This window comes from Podarcis melisellensis, assembly GCF_964234715.1.
Source record: "Podarcis melisellensis genome assembly, chromosome: 2".
Taxonomy (NCBI): Eukaryota; Metazoa; Chordata; class Lepidosauria; order Squamata; family Lacertidae; genus Podarcis; species Podarcis melisellensis.
The window spans coordinates 61,247,386-61,274,730 of NC_138529.1; the positions used below are offsets into that span (position 1 = coordinate 61,247,386).

The window sequence follows — 27,345 nt, forward strand, 5'->3', positions numbered from 1 at the left end:
AGGGGGATATTGGGTTGCTCTTTTCATTTTCATTAGGTTTTCATTTTCATTCATTTTGTGGTTTTATATCTTGATTTTATTCTGTGAATTGCCCTGAGACCCCTGGGTATAGGGCGGTATATAAATTCAATAAATAATAATTATAATAATAATCTTTAGAAAATAGTCCAAAGGGGAGAAGCCCCCAAACCAGCCCCATAAGAACTCAATGGCCAGCTTCACAGCTATCTCTTTCACTATGTTGGATCTAACCCTTCCTCTCCAGAGGGGGCAGAGACACTCCCTCCATCACCTAGCTCCTGGAGGTACCAAGGCAGGTGTGAACAGATGGGAGAGATCCTGCCTTCAAGGCGGAATGTTAGGTTGCTTGCTAAGGAGCTGAACCACTCAATGCACTAAGTTAAGCCTGCTCCATATAAAAATGTATATAGCAGAAGCCATACTAAAAGGTTGATGAATGTTTGTGAGGATTAAAAAATAATAATAATCTTAAACTGATGTAGAAAAGTGGAGCATTGAATTTAACACTGTAAAATGAGAAATCAAAATGGACATGTTTGTTTTTCCCGAGTGTCTATGCAGTCCTAGTTTGCTCCTCAGAAAATAGGCTGCTACCCCATCTAGGACAGCATTTTCTGAGCTAACAGAAGGATCTCTTCTAGCCTTGTTGCTGAGATCCTTTTGGGACTTTCTGCATGCAAAGGTTTGTGCTGTGCTACTGAGTTATGCCCCCTCCCCTAACAAATTGCATCCGCCAAAATGTATTTGTGGTTTGAGAAATTATAAATGGATTCCCTTAACAGCCTGTCTACAGCTCAAAGATACAATAGCAATGTAAGTTATGATGACCTTAGTAAGTTACATTTATAGCTGCAAGTTATCGTGAGTTCATTAAACCACATCTAGTACCCAAGTAGACTTTTTAGAAAATGCAATTAAATGGCTAAACAAATTGAAGATATGCCACTAACTCAGTAAAATAAACCTCAGGGGAGAAGAACTAATATAGTTTAGCTAAACATATTGGCCATCGTAACTCAGTTAAGTCAGGGGACTCTACGTAGTCAAAATCAGGGCGGGTGGCATTTTTAGAACTGAAGACTATATTGGAGCAACTGGATCTAAAAATGCTTTGTATATTTCAGCTACACAAAATCCTCACACCTTTTACACAAAAGCCAACAAACCATAAATGGTTGGTGTGTTCCGTTTCTTTCAGTAATGTATTTACTTAGCCTCTTACAAAGCATGACAGATTGCAGTTTGGGGGGTTTGCTTTCTCAGCCTTTAGTTTCCAAAAGCTTATTTATGGAACTAAGGTGACTAGAACGTTTCTCAGTATTTTTTTACCAAGCCTACCTGTCAGTCATATAGGAGTTCCAAAGGGACCAGATATATGGAAACATGGGTCTTTTGTTTACCGCTGAATCGAAACAAACGTCAATCCATGGAAAACACAATTGGTGTTTGTTCTTCCCCACACCTTGACCTCACACACATGGCAAGGAATTCCTTAACCCAAGCCAGAAAAAAGCTGGGACTTTGAATGCCACATCACCATACTTCTCAGGCCCTTCCTTCTCCTAGCCGAGGTTCTTAAATTCTTAGTTATGATTGGCCAAGATTATAATCAAATGCATCAACCACATCAAATGTGCTCCCACGCCTAATTAGTAATAAAATTGTACTGTAATTGATATGCCTGGATTCTTCAGTTGCAATTAATGAAGGCTTCCTGGTCCGAGAGTACTTCATGATTGCACCCACACTCAGGCACAGATAGGCTGGTGCCTGTTGCTTTCTAGCAAAACATTTTGCTCTTTTCTGGGAGGCAGGTGTTCTGGGAAGATGGAGTGTGTAGTGGATCCCACAGGAGTCCCCCTCAGACATGTGTAACACTGCTGCAGGTTATCATGTTCCTATCTAATATGTATTTGCACTGCATTAATGATGGTGCATTATCCCATTTATAAGTGCAGCAATCCTGTTCCATATTTTGATTATCAAACTGAAGCTTACTGAGCTGAGATATGAAAGAGCCTCATTCACTTCCATGCAGCCCCTTCACTCCAAAGCAGAATGACCCATAGAAGAAAAATAACACAGACCATACTTAAGGCAAGTGTGGCTAACTTGTGGTCCTACAGATGTTGCTGTACTACAGTTCCTAGCATCTGTGACCCCCCCCCCACCTCTCTATGTAGTGATAGTTCTAAAATATTCAAAAAAAGGAGAATATGTTTTGGTTGGTGGTTATTTGGGAGTTTTTCCCTGAGGTACTAACCACTGTCATACACCTGCTCTGCAGCAGAATAATCCACATGTTTATGGTTTCTAAAGCTTATACAACAGATATGTACAATGTTCTGGGCTTAAGGTCCGAAGATCCTTAAGATATTCACAGCAATTGAGTCCCTTGTTACATGAGTGTAACTAGATCCACAGAAGTGTTACACCCATGACACCCAACTTTCCCCCACTCACCAAACCAAGCCTGCTGCTCCCCTTCCACTTCAATGGCAAGGCCAAAGTCAGCCAGTTTTACAGCAGCTCCCTTCAGTTTGGATGCCAGCAGGAGGTTCTCCGGCTATGGGAGGAATAGTTAGAGGATAAACATACAGAAGCACAACTCTGAAGCACCCGTCAAATCTGCTTAGCCCTCTTCTAATTTCTGAGTCTTTAAAAAACACCAGCTGCACATTTTCAATTATAACCATGCTGGTCAGAAAGCATGTCTATGGTGCAGCCCTCCTCTCTCTGCCCCATGCTCTGCCCCACTCCCCTCACCATGGGAAGGTGTGGGATACACAGCACGGGTGGCGCTGTGATCTAAACCACTGATCCTCTTGGGCTGGCCGATCAGAAGGTCAGCAGTTCGAATCCCTGTGACAGGGTGAGCTTCCATTGCTTGGTCCCAGCTCCTGCCAACCTAGCAGTTTGAAAGAACATCAAAATGCAAGGAGATAAATAGGTACCGCTCCGGCAGGAAGGTAAACGGCGTTTCCGTGTGCTGCTCTGGTTGGCCAGAAGCGGTTTAGTCATGCTGGCCACATGACCCGGAAGCTGTACATTGGCTCCCTCAGCCAGTTAAGCGAGATGAGCACCGCAATCCCAGAGTTGGGGTCCCTTTACCTTTATGTACCCTGCTCACCTCACCATGGGAAGGCATGGTATACAACATTATTTATTTCCCTCGAGACTGCTTCCTGAACTTCCACTTGTACATTCAAGCACTAAACATCAAGCCCAGGGTGCTTCAGTGTGAATGAAAACAAAACTGGAATGCTCAGAGCTCTCCAAACCAACTGAATGGGTGACTGAGTGGCAACAGCAGTGCCAAGTGAGTATAAAGTGATGCAACATGGGGCAAAAAAATCTCCCTAGAAGCCTATCATCACCAATGGCTACTAGTTATGCTTGCTATATATGCTGCTTCCAGGATCAGAAGCAATAGTATCTGTCTGAACTCTAATTGGTGGGGAACAACCAGAGGAGGGGCCTGTGTCCTATTTATGGGCTAAGCACTGTGGGAAACAGGATGTTGAGCTATGGATGCCTTTGGTCTAATCCAGCCAGGATCTTCTTATGTACCAGCTTCTGTTCTCTCCTGGCCACTTAACGGGAGCCCTGTCACATGGCTGCGTGGGCCATTTTTCTTGGTAATGAGTGTGAGCAGGGAGTTTAGCAGCACTTCAGTAGGTGGGAGAAATATAGAGGGTGACGTGTATTCTGGAGGAGGGAGAAGAAGGAACGAAATAACAGAAATGAAGCGTGTCTTTCTTAAAGCAACAGGCAAAGGAATCGCTTATGGTGGTGATTGCAGGTGGGGACAAGGATTTGGAAACAGGACATTCAGGAAGGGCTGTCTCTAAGGGCAACTGCCCCAGGTACTGCATGTTGGATGCCCTGTACTTGATAGTGGCAGTCACAGTCAGCATGCTTGCTGCCTGGCCAGCCCAGCTACCTTCCACCCAGCTGGGAACGTTCTCCACCTCCTCCCTTCCTAGAGCAAGGGAGGGAGGGAGGGAGGTGGAGGAGTAGGTGGCAGAGGCAAAAGGGAGATGAAGGCAATGGGGAGAGCCGAAAGGTGTCATTTTTCCTGGGCCCCGCATTCCCCTAGAATGGTCCAACGTTTACATGTCACAAATCGGTTTTTAGAAACTTACTGGATTTTCCCTGGGAAGGATTAAACTGTGGGTGGGATTTGATGCCAATAGCATGGCATGCACGCTGTGAAAATTTTGCATGCATGGTGAGCTCCCATCCCATAATAAGCCAGCCCACAGATAGAACAACTCCCCAATTAGTGAAGAGGTAGCTCAGATGGCTGGCTGTTTTGGCAGACAACAGTGTACTAACAGGGCTGTCAGCTGCACCTCAAGACCTAGGATTGCCAACAGCACTGACTGAAGAAACATAGATCAGGTTTTCTTCTCTGCTCGGCTGCCTGACTCCCAGATCACATTCAGCAACCATGTTATTAGTGCATCCACTATAGAGAATTATGGTCAAGTTGCATGCTTACAATTGCAGTCGCCAGCAAGGAAGCAGCTGGCTGGCTCAGTAATCCCAAGGCAAACAGCAAAAAAACGCCCCTTGGTTTCTTATTGAGTCCCAGGTACAAGCTACTTGCAGTTTGTTTGGTTTTTTCCAGTGAGACACAAAACAGAGTGTGAATCCTCTGACTGCTGCTTATGCCCAAATGAGAAAACATCTTATTTGGAGTAGGAGGTGGAATACTAGGGTGGTGATATGCCTCAGCTAGCATCTTTTGGTCAGATTCTGACCATGCCACGTGGTACTCATTTGGCTTATGAGCCAGTGCAGAAATGTGGGAAACTGAATTTAAGATTGAGAAAATGAGAAACGGAGAAAACAAAAACCGACAGATCTTTCCAACCTACCTTTGGTTTGAAGTATTCTTGGATACACTTACATTTTACAGCTGGCTTAATTAGGAAGGCAGATTTAAAACTGGAGGTGGCCACTTGTATCATTTCAGGCTGAGGGGAGGACTCACATGATTGAATGTTCCTTCATAGTACAGTGGTACCTTGGGTTAAGTACTTAATTCGTTCTGGAGGTCCATTCTTAACCTGAAACTGTTCTTAACCTGAAGCACCACTTTAGCTAATGGGACCTCCCGCTGCTGCCACGCTGCCGGAGCACGATTTCTGTTCTCATCCTGAAGCAAAGTTCTTATCCTGAAGCACTATTTCTGGGTTAGCAGAGTCTACAGCGTATGTAACTTGAAGCGTATGTAACCTGAAGCGTATGTAACCTAAGGTAAGGTAAAGCTAAAGGTACCCCTGCCTGTACGGGCCAGTCTTGCCAGACTCTAGGGTTGGGCACTCATCTCACTCTAGAGGCCGGGAGCCAGCGCTGTCCGCAGACACTTCCGGGTCACGTGGCCAGCGTGACAAGCTGGCAAGCCAGCGCAGCACACGGAACACTGTTTACCTTCCCGCTAGTAAGCGGTCCCTATTTATCTACTTGCACCCGGGGGTGCTTTCGAACTGCTAGGTTGGCAGGCGCTGGGACCGAACGACGGGAGCTCACCCCGCCGCGGGGATTCGAACCACCGACCATGCGATTGGCAAGTCCTAGGCGCTGAGGTTTTACCCACAGCGCCACCCGCGTCCCCATAACCTAAGGTGTTGTTGTTGTTGTTGTTTAGTCGTTTAGTCGTGTCCGACTCTTCGTGACCCCATGGACCAGAGAACGCCAGGCACCTCTGTCCTCTAACCTAAGGTACCACTGTACAAAAAAAGTCCCTCCTTGCAGAAAGCTAGGTATCAGCATGAATGATTTTAATCAAGCTTTCTCCCTGATATGCTAATTTTCTATGGACAGGAATTTGTTTTCGGAGGAGGAGCATTCAGCCCAATGCAATTAGAAGGTCGTACAGCTCCGAAAGTTTACTACTGTACGTCTGTGAAAACTAGGTCCTATGAAATCTACAGACTTCAACCACTTAACAATTCTATTTCTATCGAAGCTATGCTATCATCTACTTTCTATCTAAGTAAATCATCCAGGGTATGTATGTTGGGTGTAGGAGTCGGCTGCAGAAGGGATACACTTTTAGTCTTACAGTTTATAAATATTTTACCTTTAAATCCCGATGCACTACACCCATCTGGTGGCAATGTAAGACAGCTTCCAGGATCTGTTGAATGCAGTGACTAGAGAGAGGAAACACAGTCACATTACCTTGGAAGGGGTCAGGAGATGGCTTTAGGCAAGGTTTCCCAGCAGAGTCCTGTCTGCCCTGCTATCTTTTTGCCATTTCCTATTTTCCCCTTCCCCTTTCCTGCTAGCAGCCATGAAGAATGGCTCGGTGCCTTTCTCTGTGGAGCCAGGCTTACCAACAGGACGGGAAATGAAATAACCATTGTAATCTGATTGCCATTTAAACTCTTATTACAGGAGGGCATTATTGGAGGCATTCGGGTTCTTCCGTGAGAGGAAGAAAGAGCAAAGCTGGTTGCTTTATGAGCATGCAGTGTTGCAGAAGCTAATGAGCAAAAACCACTGGATCGGTTTCTCACAGAAATTATGGCAGTAGATGGGGTGGCAAGTTCATGATCACTTTTCTCATGTTGGTAGGTCTCACTACGACAGCTTGATGAGACACACACATCATGTTGCAGGCATGTGGAAAACAGAGAATGAAGGCCCAGGTGCCAGAACAGCTGTCTGCAAAATGAAATGGCTCTGTTTACGTTTTTGACAGATGCTAATAAAGCAATCGTTTATAATGTTCTGGGCATACAGGAAACCTAATAAAAGCTGTTTGCTAAGAAGCACACCAAGCTGATATGCCAGGTGATTGTAAGCATGTGTGTGTGTTGTTAAGGCTGCAAGTCTATGCTTACTTACTCAGAAGTAAGTTCAATTGAAGTTGGTGTGACCTATTTTCAAGTAAGCATCTTTGCACGGCAATCGTCATCTTACTAGTTTAATTCATTGTCCCACAAAACCAAAGAATCAATCTCCACCCCAGCCCAAGAGTCACTATACAAATTAAAAGCTGGCAAACTTTCAATTAAAGGCATTTCAGGGCAACCTGCTTGTTGAGCATGCATCCTGATTTATTTGCAGAGCAATCACACAATGCTGGTTATTTGATGAGCATTTGCCCTGATAATTTGTGCAGAGGTTAGATGGCATTGCATCAAAGCAAGTGCCATTTTACACTTTCCACTGTATTTCCCAAGCACTGGGAAAGGACCAGGGAAAGACAGAGGCTGTCGGTGCTGAGAAGGGAGCAGATTTGTCTGAGATCAGGGTGAAAAGGGAAGACGGAAGTGGGCACTGCAGTTGCAGTGTCTGTTTTTGTAGCTGCTCCCACCACAGCTGCCTATATCAAGAAGGAAGGAGCAGGGCCAAAAAGGGCTGGTTAAGGAGGTTTCATGGGCCAGATGCAGTCTGTGAGCCATCAGTATGAGCAGCTGCAAAGGCTCCACTCCCACCCCAAAACAAGGCACACACCAGTACTTTTTCATTTACCCTGTTCATTGCTGGCCCATGATGTCTGTCATCATGAATCTTACTTTTATTTGGACTACTGGCTGTCTTTGGATTTTAATTTTATTGTGTCTATTTTGCATATATGCGCGCGCGCGCACACACACACACACACAGAGAGAATATGCACTGTATTTTGTATTGTTGTTGGACACTGCCTGCTTACATGACAAGAAGCATAGGTAGCAATACAAAAAGATTGAAGGCAAAAACTAATCAGTGACAGAGATAGAGATAAGCAGCAGGTTCTCAGCCTTGTTGCCTGTCAGCCTCAGAGATGAAGTGTTGTACAGTTTTTCCTAGGCACTTATTCTTTCCCCCATACCCACCTGGCATCTGCTTCACTATAGTATTCTCTAGCAACGATGTCCTCAAACAGTTCTCCGCCTGTCACCCTGTGAAGAAATTAAAGAGGAATCAGTCCCAGCTCCAGACCTCCTCCTGCTGCAAGGGATGGAGGAGAAAGTCAAGGCAGTTCACGTTTAAAGGGGGGAGTGTGCTAAACCCACACTTTCCCAAGTGACACACAAAACAAAGAACCATCTTTTGAAATGCACACTTTTCTGAATTTTGCAATGAAGTTCTGCAGCCAAGTAATGTATACATTATTTTTTTAAACCATATACTAGGGCAGTGTTTCCCAACCTTGGGTCTCCAGCTGGTTTTGGACTACAACTCCCATCATCCCTAGCTAGCAATACCATTGGTCAGGGATGATGGGAATTGTAGTCCGAAAACAGCTGGGGACCCAAGGTTGGGAAACACTGTACTAGGGTAAAGCACCCATAAGAATGCCTGTATTAGTGGCAATGAGATACAAAATGTATTTTATTAATGAAAACAGCTCTGAGCACACATGTTGTATGCAGAAGGTTGAAGGAAGAACTTTCTGATGGTTAGAGCTGTGGATTCTCCTTCCTTGGGGATTTTTATGCAGAGATTGGACGGACATCTGCCATGGATGCTTTAGTTGAGATTTCTGCATTGCAGAGGGTTGGATTAGGATGACCCTCAGGGTCCCTTGCAGTTCTATACAGTTCTATAATTCTATTATTCTACCATAGCTAGCAGTGCTATTCATCCTATCAGATTTTTTTTGCCTCATTCTGCAAACTGTAGGACCGTAATTCTGGAGGAAATGATGAAATGGGCTATCACCATTTCCCCTTTGTTGTCTTAATATCTTGCCTCGTGTGGGCCATATGCTCAGCATGCAGAACAGCAATCCCCTCTCAAGTGACCTTGCCAACCTCACTACTTCCTCGCTAGCCTTCTTAGAATTTCTCGTGGAGCATTCCTACTTGCTGGATAGGAAGGAGAAATTAAGAGCAGCCTGAGAAGGAACAGGTTGGAACGGGAGATGTATCAGCGCCATCTTGGATGTCAGACCCCTCTGTCTCAAAGGAGTAACAAAGAAAAACTGCAGCGCCAGGCAGGATCTCTTAAATGATTTGGAGAACAGTGCAAGAGCAGCTGGTCCTCCAGAGACTTCACATTCAATATGCTAATTGTTGCTCTAAGAAGCTTGAAGGGCTGATCTGCATAAAGAGCAGTGCTAATTCTCTTAAAGCTGGATGCTGCAAAATGCTTTGCGAAATCCAAGCCACTTAGCTGCTCTGCTTTCTAAAAAGGTTGGACACAAGCTACCCAACACTGATATTCAACTGTGATAGGGCACCAACTTAACCTGGAGACAGCTTTTAAGGAAGTTGAAGGTTGTTTGGCAGAGCCATTGTAGTCTGTGATGCACTACATACCAATTTATTTGTCTCTTGTCAAATGGGTTTTGCAGGGTTTTGACTCATTCCAAAGTATCTGTTTGCCTCGTGGTGGTAGAAAGACAGAAAATGTGTGCATGAGGCATGTGGAAAAATGGCTCCATCACACCACGTTCACTTTTCAGTAGGTGGGTGGAGAAACTCTATGATCTAAGTCCACTTTGGACTGAGTAGCTCTCAAACTGTGTGTGTGTCTGAGAGGTAATGCTCCCGTAATGATTCACAGAGTACTTAACATGCATATGAAGATTTATTCATGTTCTGCCATTACTTACAGGTCAAATATCAGGTAGTGGTGTGCCTCCTCTGATATGCTGTCATGAAGCCTCACTGCAGAGACAAAAATGGAACAGGTTACCAGCCATAATAAACTTATTATATTCAGAGGTAAATCTACTGGTCTTTCACCTTGGTCCATTGAGCTGAAATACTTCCCTAGTGCAATGCAGGCTGCAAGTGTATGAAGTGTATGAACCACAGCTGAAATCCTTCCCTAGTGCAATGCAGGCTGCAAGTGTATGAAGTGTATGAACCACACTTCACCTCACCTATATTCATGTATGTACCCAAGGTGAGATCCATGTGGTTCCCAGAGGGCCACCGATCGGCGCACTTACCAGACCCAGGCCCACTTAGCTTTATCAAAGTAGTGGCGTCATATACCTTCAGAACATGTCCTGGGAACCTTCCCCATCTTGCCATATATTCAATGCTTCAAAATGTTGAAAAGGAGGCAAACCTTCTGCAACATACATGCATCCAGGGAGTATTTTCTGATCACTGAAGTCGACTTTACTGACCTTGGCAAACACTGCCGTTTTTCTGCTGAAGGTCTTTAACAAGTAACAGAAACAATGGTTTCGATATAACACAGAAGAGGGAGAAAAGAAACAGTGGATTTCAATGGAAAGAAGGCAGACTATGGGCCAATTCATGGGACCTATTGTGTGTGTGCCCAGGTGTGGGTTGAATGGATTTGCTTTTCAGCTGAGGATGTGCTAAAGTGCTTGTTTGTTTGTTTATAATGTGCCTGAATTACTTGTCAGCCTTACACAGTGGAGCCAAGTTCATTTGTTTCTCCATTCAGCTCACTGATGGCTAACTGGATAGTTGGACACGTGAGGAAATGATCGGGCAGCTTTGCCAGGGACTCTGCTGCAGTTTGAATCCACCATTCCCCATATCTCATCCATGTTCCGGGAAACAACAGATCTTTATTGTGGGATCGGTGCATCTCATGCATACAAGGTTGGTTGGTTTTTTTTACTGCATTCATATGAAATCATTGTCATCAAAATGCCAGCCTGTATTGTTTTCTCCCTTTAATTCAGATTTACCCTTTCCATGTAAATTAGATGCATTTTTTTAGAAAAAATCTTGCCAATGCCTTATGTGTATGATATTTCAACAAGAGCTTTGTGATCTTACCACCACCCCACAACAAAACCACATCATTTACCTCTAGCTGCTAGATCATGCAGACTCACAACAGGGAATGGATGACAGCATCTCACTCTGACTATAAACTTCCCTGAGGCTTTGGGCCAGCCATTGTTAGAATGAGTCAGGCCTAGCTTGGGAATTCCAAGTTTATATTCTTTTGAGAACTGGGCTGCAGTTGTATGCAGCCTAAAACACTAACATCCGACAGATTTCCATTTTAGGGTGAAAGCTGAAATTCTTCAAAGGGAAAAAACAAATCATACGGTTGACCAAGGTGGCTCTTCCCACTATTCAGGGTTGTACATTTAGAACCCAGCAGCTAATAACAGCCAGTAGATGCCCCAGCCCAGGTGACAGCAACTTCTCTATATCTCCCTTCCCCCGGCTCTCAATGCCTAATATCGTCTCCATATCCCCATATCCCAAAAATTGCTGCCATTTGCTTGGCTTGATAAACACAGCTTCACAGGCACTCTTGCTAAGACAGTACTCTGGCAGGCAGGGCAGGGGTTTTTTAGCGGCTTGGCTTGGTGATGGCATTCCCTGTGACCTTTTCCCTCCTTACTGTGTGCCAGATATCAAATTATCCTGGCATCCTCCAAGGATAGCTTCCATAGCCGAGGGAACACTCCTCCTCCATCATCCACAACTCGAGGCAAAAAACTGGGAATGGAATGAGAAACATGCTGGAACAGCCTTGATGTTCTTTGTGTGAGACTTCACACATACAACTTCCAGGGAATCCATTCTATATTTTTCACAATGTGGGGGCTGTGCTTAAATTTAACAATTATATTTTTTTTCTGAAGGCTTAAAAGGAATATTGCTGCACCTTTAAGGGTTGCCTATAAGAGACAATTTCACCAGGTTTGCTTTTTCTCATCAGGGAAAATACTGTGATGAAAAAAATAGCCCTTAGAAGAAAAATTGACAAGAATTATTACAGTCGATTTCCACAGATGTAAACTTGACAGAAATGGTTATTATTCTCTGCAGTACAGAGTTTGCACTACTGCAGCCTGGTTTAGCTGCTGAAAATGTGATTAGTCAATCGTTTGGGATGTCACAATGCCATTTAGATAAATGCACATTATCAAAATATCCCTTGACCCATGCATATTTAAATATTACTATTTAATCTAATCTCAGTATGTTCTAGAATGACGAGATATTTCTGAAAAGTGTGTGTGTGTAAATGCATATTCCCAATGGTGGGCAAAAAAATGGAGGGAGAAACGAAAGAGGGGGGAAATGGGTTTATATGTATTTATGAAAAATCTAAGAAGAGCAATTTCAGCTACTGAAATTTTAATCACAGCTTCTGCATAACCTTTGGAAAATATCCAGTTATCTCATTCCTGCTATCACCAGAAAATTATTTTGTGCTAAGATACATTTCCAAATGTAAGAACAATCTAACAATCAGCTGCAAGAAGCCTGGGAAGATACCCAAAGAATCCTTAACAAGCAGAATATGAGTTGTTTCATATAATAACAGAAATGGTTATTATGAACAGTCAGAGGGAGGGATCCACATAATTCAGAGGCATGCATGTCATTCTTGATTTTGAAGGAGGTAACCTCTCTACTTCCCATATTTCTTTAAACATTTAATATTACCCACTAGAAAATAATTCCAAAAAAGGCCAGGATAAAGAGGGTGCTGATGTTGCCTAATGAAAAAATGTTTTTTAAAAATAAAATTAAATAAGCCACAAGTCATCTTCTCACCACAAAATTATTCCATTTACAATAGAGGGGATTGTTTTAAGGAACACTGAAATAATATATGTGAAGTGCCAGTCTAAAGTGATCTATAAATGCCCCGAATACAAGTTTCTGGGAATCAGAAGTGGGGCAAGTGCCACAGGAGCCAACTCTTAGTGACCAAGGTCCCTTTGCCCCTCCCATAAAATATCTGAGGGGGCCAGGGGCTCCAGAGTTGATGGGAAGTGCCATTTAAATGGTGTGCATGTGCCACGTATTGTGACTGATTATGCGAGGCAGGGCTTTCTGGGACCCCCAATACTTTATTCAAGCTGGCACCCTAGGCGAGTGCCATTGCACTCAAGTCCTGCATGCGGGCTTCAGGTACCTGGGGAGAACAGGATGCTGGACTAGTCGCGCCACTGGCCTGATCCAGCATGGCTCTTATTTTGTCCTTATGTTCTTAACAGATTACATGATGAGGAACAATGACATATGAGCAGAATGCGGGACAAAGAAGAAACAAAGTGCCAGTACCTGAAAGACAGGTAGGTAGGTCAGAGATGAGAGAAGAATAAAAATCTGCCCTCTTGCTGCTCTGGCAAGGAGTCTTTCTCGTAAAACTCATGCTTCCCCTTGCAACACTTCATATTTGCCCCATTGCAAGTTTGACATGAAATTTATTTTTCAAAGTTATCATAAATACATCACAACCTTTATTAAAATTTTGCCATGTAATTTTGATTTGCACTGAACTTGCTGTGAGATTTATTGTGGCATTTTCATTCAAAATTATCACATCATTATTTCAGAGAATGATGGGTTTTGCTATGCTTGAATGAATCTTTCTTTCTTTCTTTCCACCTCTGTGTATTTGAAGATTTGAGGCATGGCCATTACTCCTATCTATTTGTTTTATTTTTCATCTTTGGCTTTTGCATTTTGCTGCTAACTTTCAGAGATATGTGCTTACCCAATTTCCCTCATTTGTGCTAAGAGTTATTACTTCCTCTTTTTTGTTGGTATTTTAATAGAAATGTTAATAAATTTATGTAATCATGATGTTTCCCCACCACACCAATCATTTGTTGTTGCTGTTTTCTAAACAAAACAAAAAAACCTATATGAGGCCAAACAATGGGAACCATGCCTCATGTCCCTTCTGTCTACTTTGGTCTTTAGTCATAGTCTTCCTCTATATACCTCCACCGAAAGGTAAGTCTTGATCAGTACAGCTGAGCTAATGGGTTTAGAATTGTCCTGCTAGCACCAGTATACACTTAATTCTGGGGCACAGTGAGGCAGTTGCTTCTGGCAGCGAATGCTGAATGGCAGGGAACAGTGAAGAGGTACAGAAGAACAGGTAAGAAGACATCAGGAATCACAAGACAGAGAAACCAGTAGGAGAACACTTCAATCTTTCAGGATATTCTATACAAGATCTCAAAGTAGCTGTCATATTACAAAAGAATTTCAGAAACAGACTGGAAAGAGAAGTTGCTGAATTACAACTTATTACCAAACTTAAAACCATGGACAGACCTGGTCTGAATAGAGACATTGGATTCTTATCTCATTATACATGATAAAGCTATTTTTAGCCATCTCACCCCTTGCTTTTTCCTGTAAGACCAATTGCAGTCATTAACAGTCGTCAACAGGTTAACCACACCTATCAGCCAATCACCCATTCCCACCACCCTTCTGAGTAATACCCCTCCCCACCCTCTCACTATATATAAGGGTCTTCTGTTTCAGTGTATCTGAAGAAGTGTGCATGCACACAAAAGCTCATACCAATAACAAACTTAATTGGTCTCTAAGGTGCTACTGGAAGGAATTTTTTTATTTTGTTTCGACTATGGCAGACCAAAATGGCTACCTACCTTTATCTAGATAAGAAGAAGGGCCCTGTTGGACCTGCCTAAAGGCCTACCCAGTCCAAAACTCTGTTCTCATGCTGTGGTAAACCACTGAAAGCAGAACAACACTCCCCAAACAGTACTTAGAGGCATACTGCCTCTGGCAGTGGTCATAGAACATAGGCACTGTTGACTAGTGGCTATTGGTAGCTTTACCCACCATGTATTTGTCTAATGCTCTTTTTAAAGCCTCCCAAATTGGTGGTCATCACTACCTCTTGTGGGAGCAAATTCCATAGTTTATGCTCTGTGCATGTCAGGTGGCCCCTTAGGTGGCCTGCTGCTTTCAGTTGCGGTGGGCCATGCTGTGCCAGTCCAGTTGACTTCTGTATGTGGAAGGGGGTGGCATAATCTTGTGCTGTGCCTCACAGGGCAAAATGCATTGAACTGGCCCTAGTTACTTCCTTACTTTTGGCTCAAGGGCTGTGGAATTATATCCGTGAAATGAAGTATGCTTTGCGAGTGCTTGGCCTGGGATAAGGGTCCTTTCGGGTCCTAAGCAAAGAGGCTGAGCTGTTCCTTCATGCTAACAGCAATGTACCCTACAAGCAGCTGCTTACTCACCAGGCAATGTCAAAGTCCTTCCTCCTCCTCCATCCCAATTTGCCACAAGAATTAGAAAGGAAACAGTGGGGGGGGGCGGGTTTGACAGAGAGAGAGAAGGGCACCAGAAGCTGTCTCTACATAGATTCAGTTTGTTATGCTCTCTTGAAGGACCAAATAGTTCCATAATTGGATTTCACACCTCAATAAATTAATGCCAGCTATTCCATTCAAGTGATGTTGGTTAAATCAGATTGGTTAATTGAACACTAAGGGAAGAGAAGGATTCCCCCCCTCCTAAAAATGACCAAGTTGGGTGTTCTAAGCACATCAGGGTGAGCTGAGACAGCATACACATATCTGTACACAAGACATGGTAAAGGTAAAGGTACACCTGACCATTAGGTCCAGTCGCAGACAACTCTGGGGTTGCGCACTCATATTGCTCTATAGGCCGAGGGAACCAACAATTGTCTGCAGACAGCTTCCGGGTCATGTGGCCAGCATGGCTAAACCGCTTCTGGCGAACCAGAGCAGCGAACAGAAATGCTGTTTACCTTCCCGCCAGAGCGGTACCTATTTATCTACTTGCACTTTGAACTGCTAGGTGGGCAGGAGCTGGGACCGAACAACAGGAGCTCACCTTGTGACACAGAGATGCCTGCTATTATACATGTATAGTTTTTCTGGTAAGGAAGTTGCAGAAGAACTATCATGGCTTTGATTAATTGACTAGTCAGTTGCTGGTTTTAAGAGTGTGCTGTGCAGGAGGGTTTAGGGACAAAATTTACCTGGGCAGGCCCTATTCACACATGCAGCAATTATGTGCTTATAAATGAGGACTACATGGGCAGAGCCACCACCATTAATTATCCCCACCCACTTTACAACCTTAAGTGGCATCCTTTGTAGAAACCAGACTTTGTTCCACCAGGTGGCTTTGACTCCTGACCTCTCTCTCTAATTCTAGGCTATCTATTCCACCCATTCAGCCCTGCAGAACTACTTCCCCTAAATTTCTCTGTCTCTTGATATTGCCTTACCTGCTCACTCTGATGATAATCTCTCTCCTGATTGCACTTATTAAAATTCAGCCCTCCATCCAAAGACATGAATGTTCCTATATATGTGTCCATGGAAAAGGAGCAAGCAACTCTCACACTGTTACGTAATCGCCACCTAAGATCTCCTTTGGTTCACCTGGCCAAGTCTACCATCTTAGTCTTTCTCTTAATTGTATCCTCTCTAATCTCTTTGTCTGATTTCTCTCTCCAGTATTTGATCTGGGCTAGGAGAAAAGTGATAGCTGGGATAGAGCACAGCTGGGATAAAGTGAGGGAGGGTTGGATCGTTTAATTAAAATGTCTCCTAAGGCAGCTTACAAAAACAATGAACCAGTTGAGCACCATAAAACATCAGGCAATGGCACAGTGTCCTCCAATAGATCTTAGAAGGCCAAGCCAAAGGCCAGCTTACAAGGTACCAGTGGCTTGTGGTGAAATTTTTCATAGAGGCACCAGCTTGTGAGGACAATGGGGGGCAGTGTTGCAAGCATGAGCATTGCGCCTCCCTCCCTAAGCCAGGCAAAAGGTTCCCAGGCTTTGGGAAGGAGAAGCCAGGTCTCTGACATGATACTGGGGCCCTCCTGCTTCCTTCCCAAAGCCAGGTGGGTTTTGGGAAGGTGTTGGGAGGGCTCTTGGACCCATCAGAGCATCACACCTCCTTCCCTGAGCTGGACAGAAGCTTCCCGGGCTTTGGGAGGGAGGGGAACATTTGGGGCACTAGCCTAGTCCCCCAGTCCACTGATTGCATGCCACTGAGTCCAACCATGGTTGTTCTGAGGGGGTTCCCAGCAACAGAATGGACCTGCCTGCCTTTTGCTTTGCTCTTTGTTCCTTGTTTTGTTTTCTCATCCTACCTGTAAATAAAATGTTTCTCAAGGAACAACCTTTGTATTCTTTGCCTTGTCTGAACCCTAAAAGAACCTCTGCTCTTGGCAGAACATTCACATGCAGAAGGTTCCATGTTTGATCCCTGAAATCTCCAGGTTGGACTGTATGTATAGGAAGCTGCCTTGTACGGAGTCAGACAATTGGTCTGCCTAGCTATCACACAGGCAGTGGCTTTCCTGTGTTTCAGGCAGAAGACCTTCCCAGCCCTCCCTGGAAATGCTGTAGTCCAGAACAGGCTGCTGAATGATTGCATGGGCCATGGAGGCTTTGTTTCAGAAAAGGCAGACTTATGGGGATTTAATACTGCATAGCCTCTGTTAAGAGATTATTCAGACTCGTCCACCAACAGGCCCTGGGATCATGAGACTCCTTGAAGAGCTGTTCCAGTCAATAAAGAGTCGTTCTGGGGAAGAAAAACAAGGACTCTCTGCTTCTTGCTCTGCTCAGCCAGAACCTCCCACTCATTCCATCAGGAAGGGTCCAAATTGCTCGCCTGCTTTCAGCTCTCCATCTTTCTAGAAGTCACAACATAAATGCAGTTGCATAAAAGGCATGCCTCTTTTATGAATAGCGAGCAACTGAATTATTCAATGAGCATGAAAAGGTTTGAATAGATGGATTGGAAAAGGCACACCAGACCTTCACTGTTATAATTAGAGGCAGAGCAGAATAGAACGACTCCTTAACATGCAACACCACCGAAGCATAAAGGAGACCACTTTAGAGCGATGCCTTTTGACTCTAGAACTGACCACTAGGATTAAAGTAGAGCTGCTTTAAAGTGGGGGGGGGATGCTAGGGGACCCATTCATCAATGACTATAGTGGATATTCAACCATAAATCCAAAACTAAGCTTAACTATGGGTGCAGGTGATGCTATACAAAATGCCTCTCTGAGCATTCAGAATCCAGCATCTGAACCAAGACTACATTTTTTTCTCTCTCCCCTCAGCAACACTGTAAGGAAGATTAGCTAATTATGTGTTGAGTGAAGGAATTCAGCTGCAGGGAGGGAATAAGCCACCACGGTAAAGCTAGTTACAGAGCTGGATGCAACAGGCTAGGACAGGCTTCCTCAACCTTGGCCCTCCAGATGTTTTTTGGCCTACAACTCCCATGATCCCTAGCTAGCAAGACCAGTGGTCAGGGATGATGGGAATTGTAGTCTCAAAACATCTGGAGGGCCGAGGTTGAGGAAGCCTGGGCTAGGACCTAGTCCTCCCTTCCACCCAAGACTGCTGCTTACCAACTTACAGCCTTGGGCAAGGAAGCTCTCCAGCATTCCTGTAGCAGGGAATTGTGAGAACACATAGGCTACTGGGGTAAGCTTTGCAGGACGCAAGGGATGTTGGGCCACAGTTAGGAGCCTATTTTGACCCCCTACTGCACTGACCAGGATGCATGAACATTACACAAGCATAAGACAGCAAACTGATTGATAACATTAATCTATTTTGCTATTATCATTTTACGTTTACTTATTTATGTAGTTTGAGAGGGACAAATCCCTTCATAGAGTACCCCTCTTTTTATTATGTTTCAGACAGGGTGGAGTCAAAGTGATTGCCTTCCTCACAATTTTAAATAAAGTGAAGATTCAACACAGAGGACGTGTCTCGTAAACTAGGGTCAACCCAGCCCCAGAAGCCAGGGGTTCAGCCCTTTGCACATGGCTCTGTGCCACCACAGATATCACTCTGCTCCTCCTGGCAGCATCAATTCTCCTCGTTAATTCTAGCCTGCAGCATTTTGGTTCATTTTAGATCATCAGTAGATAATTACCCTGTTTGTGCTGCTTTCATTGGGAACTGTACTCCTGAGTTTCCAGGCAGCAGCGAACAGTGGGGGTGTGAGGGGAGGAGAGGAGAGAATGGCTTTCTGGGTATAAATAGCTACCAGATTGGTCTTGTTCAGTTATCTTGCTCTGTTAACACAATCCTGTCTGTTCCCACAGAGTAGCACTGCCACTCTATGCAGCTCACATCTGTGTCTCCAGGGAAAAGGGCAAAAAAAGGAGCAGGGGGCAGAGTTGCCAGATGACCAGAGGGAACTGTGGCACGGCCTGTTCTTGTGCCTTTAACAGCAGCTTTGAAAATCAGCAAGTGAAGCTTTTTCAATATGGAGTTGAAATGTAGGTTGCAGCCCTTATTTCCAAGGTGTGTGTGTATATATCTATCTGTTAATTTCTGAAAATCAAGCTGCTGTTCAAAAGCAGTTTTACAGCAGCTCAGCTCGTTGAAAAGCTGGCAACCCTAATAGGGTATCAGATGGCCCAGCGAAAAGATTAGAGTTAATGATATATACCATACATTTAAAGCGCGCACACACACACACATACACACACACACACCAAGAATCCTAAGAACTGTAGTTTACCCATTGCAGAGCTACAGTTCCCAGCACCCTTAACAACTATAATTCCCAGGTGTGTGGGTGGGTGTGCTTTAATAGTGTTCTAAATGTATATGCAGCCTGTGACATTTGCATAAAAACAGGAAATGCAGAAGAAATAGCTTTCTTCCAGCCTTGCAGAACAAGCAGCATCCCTCTTCTAACATAAAATATTAAAGGTATAGGGGACGACACAGGAGTCCTGTCACTCTCCTTTGCATCTGAGCACCCTAACAAAAGGGAAAGCTAATGCTGCGTGCAACAAAACAGACACAAAAATGAAAAACTGTGGTATTCAAAGCAGGCCCACTGAAATTAATGGGTCCATCTTTGCCACGTGCATTAACTTCTATGGGTCTACTCTGAGTAAAAATGAAGAATGACCTACAAAAGGGCAATTTGGTATCTAATGATATTGAACACTCACTCCAATTAATCTTGGTTTTCATTTGTAAAAGGGTGTGCAGGTGCGTGTGAAGGTTTTATGGCTGCAGAGAAAATGCACACAATAAGAGCTATGTAAAGCAACTGAATGAGTCTGCAGAGTGTCACTCTCAATTGTCTTCAGAGGCATAAACTGCCTGTTCCTCTTCAGTGTGGGATTAACTCAAATGCCAGAGATGTGAATTCAGATGTCAGCAATGTTAACTATTCCATCCCTTTGAGAAAATAGGAAAGCCATGGCTGCAGCACTCCACAATTTATTGCAAGCTCGATTGCAAGCTGTGTGCAGCGATTCTCACAGATGGAGTACATTTTGGAGTTGAAGAAAAGAAGGGACAGTACCAACAATTTTTCTCCAGCCCAGTCATCTCCTACCTTAGGGTAGTTCTGTAGGGCTGGGGGGAGTTTTGATTCAGTTTGCATTTAAAGGGAAAGCTACTTAATTCACACCTTCTAAAACAATGCAAGAGCTGAAACACAGTCATTCTCTGAAATTTGCACTTCTCCAAATGTTGCAGTGTAGTTCTCCAATCAATGTTTACCCAACAATATGCATACTATTGAGGAGGGGAAACATGCATTAAAATTAATAAAATGCCTTGTATTAGGGGAAAACACTTGCATAAAAATGTTTTTGTTAAGAGAAATTATTCTAATGGGGATTTTTTATTATAAAAATCACAAATTGCAGAAATGTAGAGAACTGAATGTGAGATTAGAAAAATTAAAATCTGGGAGAACTGAAATTGACAGATCTTGGTCTATCCTTGGTTCCTATATCACAGATGTTGCAGCTGATGGTGTATACAGCACATTGGAGTGCAACTGGCATCATATCCTGGATGTATGGGTATGATTCTTCTGTGTGTATTGCTTCATGACACCCATGTAAACCACACACAAAGACATTGGGTAGTTTGGGAGACAGAGCCAAGGTGATCAAAGACAAACAGCATCAGATGCTGAAACCAATGCATTCGGGTGGGTGGGGGAACCTATGGCCCTCTAGATATTGTTGGACTTACAATAGCTCCAGCCACCATGGCCAACATGCAGGGATGATGGGAGTTGTAGTCCAGCAACATGTAAAGGGCTACAAATCCACTACCCTTGCATTAGGGTGACCCATTCCACCAATGTTTGGGGAACACCGTAGGATTGCTTGTGATTTACACACACACACACACACACACACACACAATATATTGTACTTTGTATCTAATGGTTTGAGTTCTAAAACTTTTGGCAAAAATGATGACCACCTGGCCACAGAATAAAAGATCAGATATTGATTTGTTGTTCTTTTAGAAGTTTGCATATTTTAATTGTGTGATAAAATCTATTTCGTGAATAGGGTTTCTGTTTTTCTTCCTATGTGTACATCTCTGTTTTAACAGCCTTCCACTCAGAAATGTATACATTTCTGTATACTGAGTTGCTGGGCAAATGAACAGCAGTATTGCTGGTAAAATAGGAGATGACCTTAAAAAACAAACCACCTGGTAGCACAATGTGTATTGAACAAACCAAAATAGCCTGGCAGAGATCTGAACTTGGTGCCAGATGGAGCCACGGCATTATTGTCAATGCTGTTTATTTTTAACTAATTTTATTGTATTGCTGAGATTTTTTAATGGTTGTTTTTAATTGCTGCTAGCTAGCCTGAGGCTTTTTATAAGCATGTGGTGACATATGCACTGAAGAAATAGACAAATTACATTTCTTTTCCATTAGAATGAGTTTTTCCACACTGGTGTCTACATTCAATTTAAACAGCATTGGTCTTGTTAGTGGGTAACATTATGCTAATAATAATAATAATAATAATAACAATAACAACAACAACAATAACAATATCTTCAAAAAGAAAAGAAAATTGGGAGTAAAAGAGAAAAGAATCATTTCCTTTGTCGTCCCAGCTCCTGATTCTTACCCCACATGCATCCCAAACTCCATTGCCATCTTCTTATGTGGATTTTTATTTTTTTAGCTCTAGAGAAGCAACCCTTCAGTTGGGGCAAGGAAAAGAAAAGGAGGGGGAAAGAGGAAAGGCCTCTGTTGTCATAGTAACAGCTTGGTCCAGCTCAGTCTGTGGTTCTGCCTGATGTAAAAGAGACCTGACGCTGCTGTGCAGGCATTTGCCCAAGACAGATTGAACCTGACAGGCTCTTTATGATCTGAAACATTTATAAAGCAGGGGCCATGTGTGTGAGCATGTGTGTGTGTGTAGAGAGAGAGAAGGAAGGGTGAGATGGAAATCAGAGCAGTGGCAACAGACTACTGTTACAGACAGAAAGAGGGCAAGAGGACCAGCCAAGGATGTTCAGCACATTCCACCAAAACATATTCTGCGATAAAGGATGGATCCTGCAAACAACTGTGGTGCATAAACCAAGTATTGTGCTTTGAGGCTGAAATATACTCAGAGTCGCAAAGTGATTTCATGCTCTTTATTCAGCTCATAGTGGTGAGGAGGAATGAATGAAAGTCCCCTCAAAGTATCTGCTTTATATACATTATTTACACAATGGGCTGCACATGATTGGCTAATTCTGGAATTCTACTGTAAGCCAATCAGGTTGTGGGTTCACTTCTATCTGGAGCATGATTGGGTGGTTCCTGCCAACCAATCATATTGCTGCATTGTTCTAGGACCAATCAGACTGCTGCATTCTGAATCCTATTGTTCTAGGACTAATCAGACTGCTGCCTTTTGGATCCTATTGTTCTAGGACCAATCAGACTGTTGCAGTTTGGATCCTATTCAATTCAGTACATAACAGAGGCTGTGTTAAGATTCTGTGATTTTTATCAGCTTATATGTAGATCTGGCAGTTTCAACTATTATTGTAAGCAACCCAGAGGACTTTTTTGTTCTTGGGTGGCCTCAAGTTGTAAGAAGTCAGTTTGTCAGTGAATAAAAGTGATCTGAAAAGTAAAGATGGAAAGCCTTGATGCACACAGCACATGGGGTTGCCAACTTTTTAAAACTAGCCCTAGTTCTATGCCCTTGATCTGTAGACATTAGCAAGTGCTTCCTTGCCATGAAAACCTCAAAAGCTTGTTGCTTATCAAGCAACTGTTAAAGGCACAAAAGGAGCCACTCGCACAAATCAAAATGATTGAGTGGGAAATATGGGGCAAGGTGATCCTGAAAATAAACTGGAGGGAATGGCTCATTTTAGTTATACATACTAATGCACAGATTATGGGAAACAAGCAAGGAGAATTTGAGCTCCTAATAAAGGACAGTATTACTGAAACACGGTGGGAGGTGAACCTGAAGCATTTCCTACTATAAAAAAAGGAAGTAACCCGAAAAGCTTCCCCTATTATGTCAGGCACCTGGAGGAGAAAGCATTTTTAAAAGCGGGTGATTTTAGTAGCAACTGGAAGTGAATATGCACGCCTCCATTTGTGGACTACAACCAACATTCTTTTTTGTTCTCTTTGGATGTTAGGAGGTAGTCCAGGGTTGAAGAATCAGACTACTCTGCAGTCCAAGCAGTATGTCTCGGGAGACAGTCTCACTGGGAATTATTCACAAGCAGTTGCACATAGAATAAACTGCAGCTTTGCTTCTCAAATTCAGCAGCCATTGAAAAATATTTAAAGGTGAGACTTACAGCTTGTGCCCCACTTGCTTTCATCCCCAGCTCCTAACTGACTGGGAGAAAGCCATGCTTTCAAGGGCAGACCAACATCACCATCCTCAGCATTAGGTGAAAGAGCCAGGTAAATCAGCACGATAAAGAGGTCCCATTCCTTCACCCCAAATCTTCATTGTGCCAACATCCATCTTATAAGTTAATTCTGGTCTATGTGTGCAATATCATCCTAAAGCACCAAAGCTTTATGCTAAGTGTGTTTAGCTTTTATGCAGCGTACAAAAGCCCGGCAGGTTCTCTGCAGCTGATACCGCTGCTTTGACTAATAGCCATCATGGAATGGAAAGGTCTGTTAGCCAGGGCCGAATGCTCCCATTAGGTAGGTAGCTAATGTCAAGTCATGAACAACTCCAGCTCTAGGAGCACAGGAACATGACAGAGCAAATCAGCATCATGGCTTCGGCTTTTGTGGCTAATTCTCCCACCCTCTCTTCTAGCCTGCTTCTTTCATATGACACATATTCATCCAATTACCGTACTTCTCAGTGCTATGGATCAATGCGTCGAGAATAACTACTACTACCCACCTTCATCACTATTCTGTTCTGTGAGTGAGATTGGTTGGTTAAAGGAGAAGCTAGCCCCTACATGTTAGGAATCTGAACTTAATGCTTCTGAGAATTGTCTGTTTATTTATTAACATATATGAAATTTATTATAAAAACACAACTTTAAAAAAAATCATGCATAGAAGAAAATAAAACTCAACCAACACAGAAATAGTCATAGAAAACAAAACTGAAATCAATATTAGCCCCATTTAGGTACTATTCCAAACTGTACAGATTATTAAAAAGAAAAAAATTTCTTTCAGTAGCACCATAGAGACCAACTAAGTTTGTTATTGGTATGAGCTTCCGTGTGCATGTCTGTGTGTATCTGAAGAAGTGTGCGTGCACACGAAAGCTCATACCAATAACAAACTTAGTTGGTCTGTAAGGTGCTACTGGAAGGATTTAGTTTGTTTGTTTGTTTGTTTCGACTATGGCAGACCAACACGGCTACCTACCTGTGCAGATTATTATTACTTTGTACCTTTTTACCCTCTTTTTTGCCCAGCTATTTGATTTGATCCAATGCTAATTAAAGTCATTGGTTGGTTTTTCTTGCTTTTAGCAGCATTATAATCCAGCTCTTTGAGGTTTTCTGAGGGCAGAGGGTTGCTTAATAAATATGCAGTTTTTATTAATTAATGGCAAAGGAACCAGATTCTTTTAAAGATACAAGAAGGTATTCAGCTACAGTATTTCATGAGCATAAGGATTTCTGCTTGCAGAACAGAATTTCTTCCCTTCTCCTCCCCCCATGCATTTGCCTCCCCAGATCTGCTCCAGAGGGTTAGAACATATTTAGGGGAACCAGAGGGAAATAACATTTCGTTGCACAAGCAGGAATCCTTGCACTGGTGGAACAATCCCCTTAGCGCTACACTGAATACAACCCACACCTTCTGAGAGTCTATATTTATTCAGAGCTTAAACCAGAATATCTTGTCATTAAGAAATACAATCCCCCCAACCTCCAGGTAGTGCTTTATTACTATTGGCTCTCCTATGTAGAACATGGCTGTATACATGGGATGCGCAGTATCTTTGGCATTGTTCGTAACAAGCAACATTAATCCCACAAGTCCAACATACGTCTGTTTCTTTTCCCCTCCTAATTTACAATATGACACATTTTTTTCTATGTCCCCTGTGTCAGTGGACTTCTTTGGTGTACTACTGCAGTGCTTTAGCAATTGTCAAGTTATGGGAAGGGGAGAAGAGTTTAAAATCTGTACAGTGGTGCCCCGCAAGACGAATGCCTCGCAAGATGAAAAACTCGCTAGACGAAAGAGTTTTCCGTTTTTGAGGTGCTTCGCAAGACGAATTTCCCTATGGGCTTGCTTCGCAAAACGAAAACGTCTTGCGAGTTCTTGCGAGTTTTTTCCCTCCCCCTCCTTTTCTAAGCTGCTAAACCGCTAATAGCGCTAATCCGCTAATGGCCGTGCTTCGCAAGACAAAAAAACCGCTAGACGAAGAGACTCGCGGAACGAATTATTTTCGTCTTGCGAGGCACCACTGTATTCTTATTATTCTTTTTCTTCTTCTTTTAATGGTTTTGTTGATTTCTTTTCCCCATTGATGTCTTTGGCAACTCCCATCATCCGCAACTCTCCGCTAAACTGGCTGAGGATAATGAGAGTTGTAGTCCAACAACTTACGGGGACCCAAGGTTAAAGAACACGGCATAACACGAAGTACTTGCTGCCAACGTCATACTTAGGTCACCACAAGCATAACACTAAGTGGGAAAATCTGGATTGTATCCAATAATGATCCTGCTCAGAGCAGACGCCTTGAAGTTAATAGAAATGACAAACTTAGGTTTGTTAATTTCAGTGGTCTACTCTAATTAGAACTTAGTTGGTTACACCCCTCTGCATAGGAGCCAATTCCTAGGGGCCATGGGGGCTTCGGCCCAGCAATAAAATATTTGAGGGGACTGGGCCCCCCCAAAGGCGATGGTCATTGCCATTCAAATGGTGTGCATGCACTGCATTACGTGATTGATTATGTAGGGCAGGGCATACCTGGGCCACTGCAATATTTTATTCAAGTTGGCACCCCCGCCCCTCTGAACTGATGTTTGAAAGAAAGTCCCATAAACAGGAAAACAGTTCATACAGGCAGGGCTAGCATCGGTGGGCCTACAGGCAGGTATCCTTGGGCACCTTCATAGGGCCCACTGCTGATGCCTACCACATCCCCAAGACCAAAAATATTGGCCACTGCAAACCGGATCTAGTCACTCTCTTAGTTTCCTGCAATACCCTGACCTGCCATTGATCTGGGGTTTAGTGGGACAACAAAAGGGGTTCTAGACCCAGCTGCACTGAGCTGGTACTAGAGACAGGCATGTCTGTTTACAGAGGAAGGGCCCACCAAATGACACTTTGCTTAGGGACCCCTCAAGCCTAGAGTGAGGCCTAGTCATCATCTTTCAGGACTGTACCACATCAGATTGAAAAGGGGGGTTCACATGATGGAATGCTGTTCCATACCAAAAAGTAAAATACAGGTGACCCTCAACTTTCACGGAACAAACACTGGAGTTGACACATTCCCATCAGATGAATGGACTCATTATCCCAAAGACAAGTGAGAATTCTTCCCTACCTATATTAGGATGCTTCAGGAGACGGCAGATCCGAGCCTCTCGTTCCAGCTTCTGATGATCTGTAGGGAAAGATGGCAACAAATCAGTGTGTCTGAAAGAGCAGCATGCATGCTATCCTCAGCTGATTGTAGGCTAGTCATTAGCTCTCCATATTATTCCTCTGGGATTTATAGCATGCAAATCCAGGCAGCAATAAGAACTTGGGATAATTTAACAAAAGTTATCTAAATATTCAGCTAAGGGGCAAGTACCTATAGAATTGTTGAGGCAAACTTTTCCAGCCGCTGTCAGAATTGTCAGCCTTTAACATCCTTAAGAAATCTAAATCACCCACCCATCCACTTAGTGGCTATTCACCCAAAAGCCCTTCTATGACCAACTTGGAAATGATTATTCTGTATGAAAATAAAATTACTTCCTTGAACTCTAGGAAAAAATGATATAGGAATGATTTCTTGGCAATATCCACAAGTACCTTGAAACTAAGCTAGAGCTGACAATCTCCCGTGTTATGTTTCACTTTAAAAAATTAATGCTAATTTATAATACGCTTCTGCTTGTGCCACTTCCCCAAGGGACAAGAAGTTCCAGGGACAGTGTCATAGTGCTTACTTCCTTTCAATGAGATTACACCTTTTGTAATATATGTTTATCTGCAACACACAAAAAAATGCAAGTAAGCAGTCAGGACAATGAGAATTAATAGTAATCAAAAATCAAATTATCCTCTGATTCTGCAGGTAGCTGTAACCCCTTGCACCTCATAGAATTGTAGAGCTGAAGGAGACCCACAGAGTCACCTAG

At 43.3% G+C, this 27,345-nt stretch overlaps 1 protein-coding gene across 4 annotated transcripts in view; it reads right to left on the reverse strand.

The window, feature by feature from the left end:
• CAMK2A (calcium/calmodulin dependent protein kinase II alpha) overlaps nucleotides 1-27,345 on the reverse strand; it is a gene marked incomplete at its 3' end in the record, with an annotated part of 118,545 nt that overhangs the window by 41,344 nt on the left and 49,856 nt on the right. For all 4 annotated transcript variants that reach the window (XR_014164631.1, XR_014164632.1, XM_081896990.1 and 1 more), the window contains exons 3-7: nucleotides 26,541-26,600; nucleotides 9,584-9,638; nucleotides 7,860-7,925; nucleotides 6,113-6,185; nucleotides 2,485-2,587 (exon numbers count right to left, since the gene is read on the reverse strand). Coding sequence is in view for 2 of the 4 variants with exons in the window: in XM_081896990.1 (XP_081753116.1) it covers nucleotides 2,485-2,587; nucleotides 6,113-6,185; nucleotides 7,860-7,925; nucleotides 9,584-9,638; nucleotides 26,541-26,600 (357 nt within the window). The remainder of the gene's footprint in view (nucleotides 1-2,484; nucleotides 2,588-6,112; nucleotides 6,186-7,859; nucleotides 7,926-9,583; nucleotides 9,639-26,540; nucleotides 26,601-27,345) is intronic.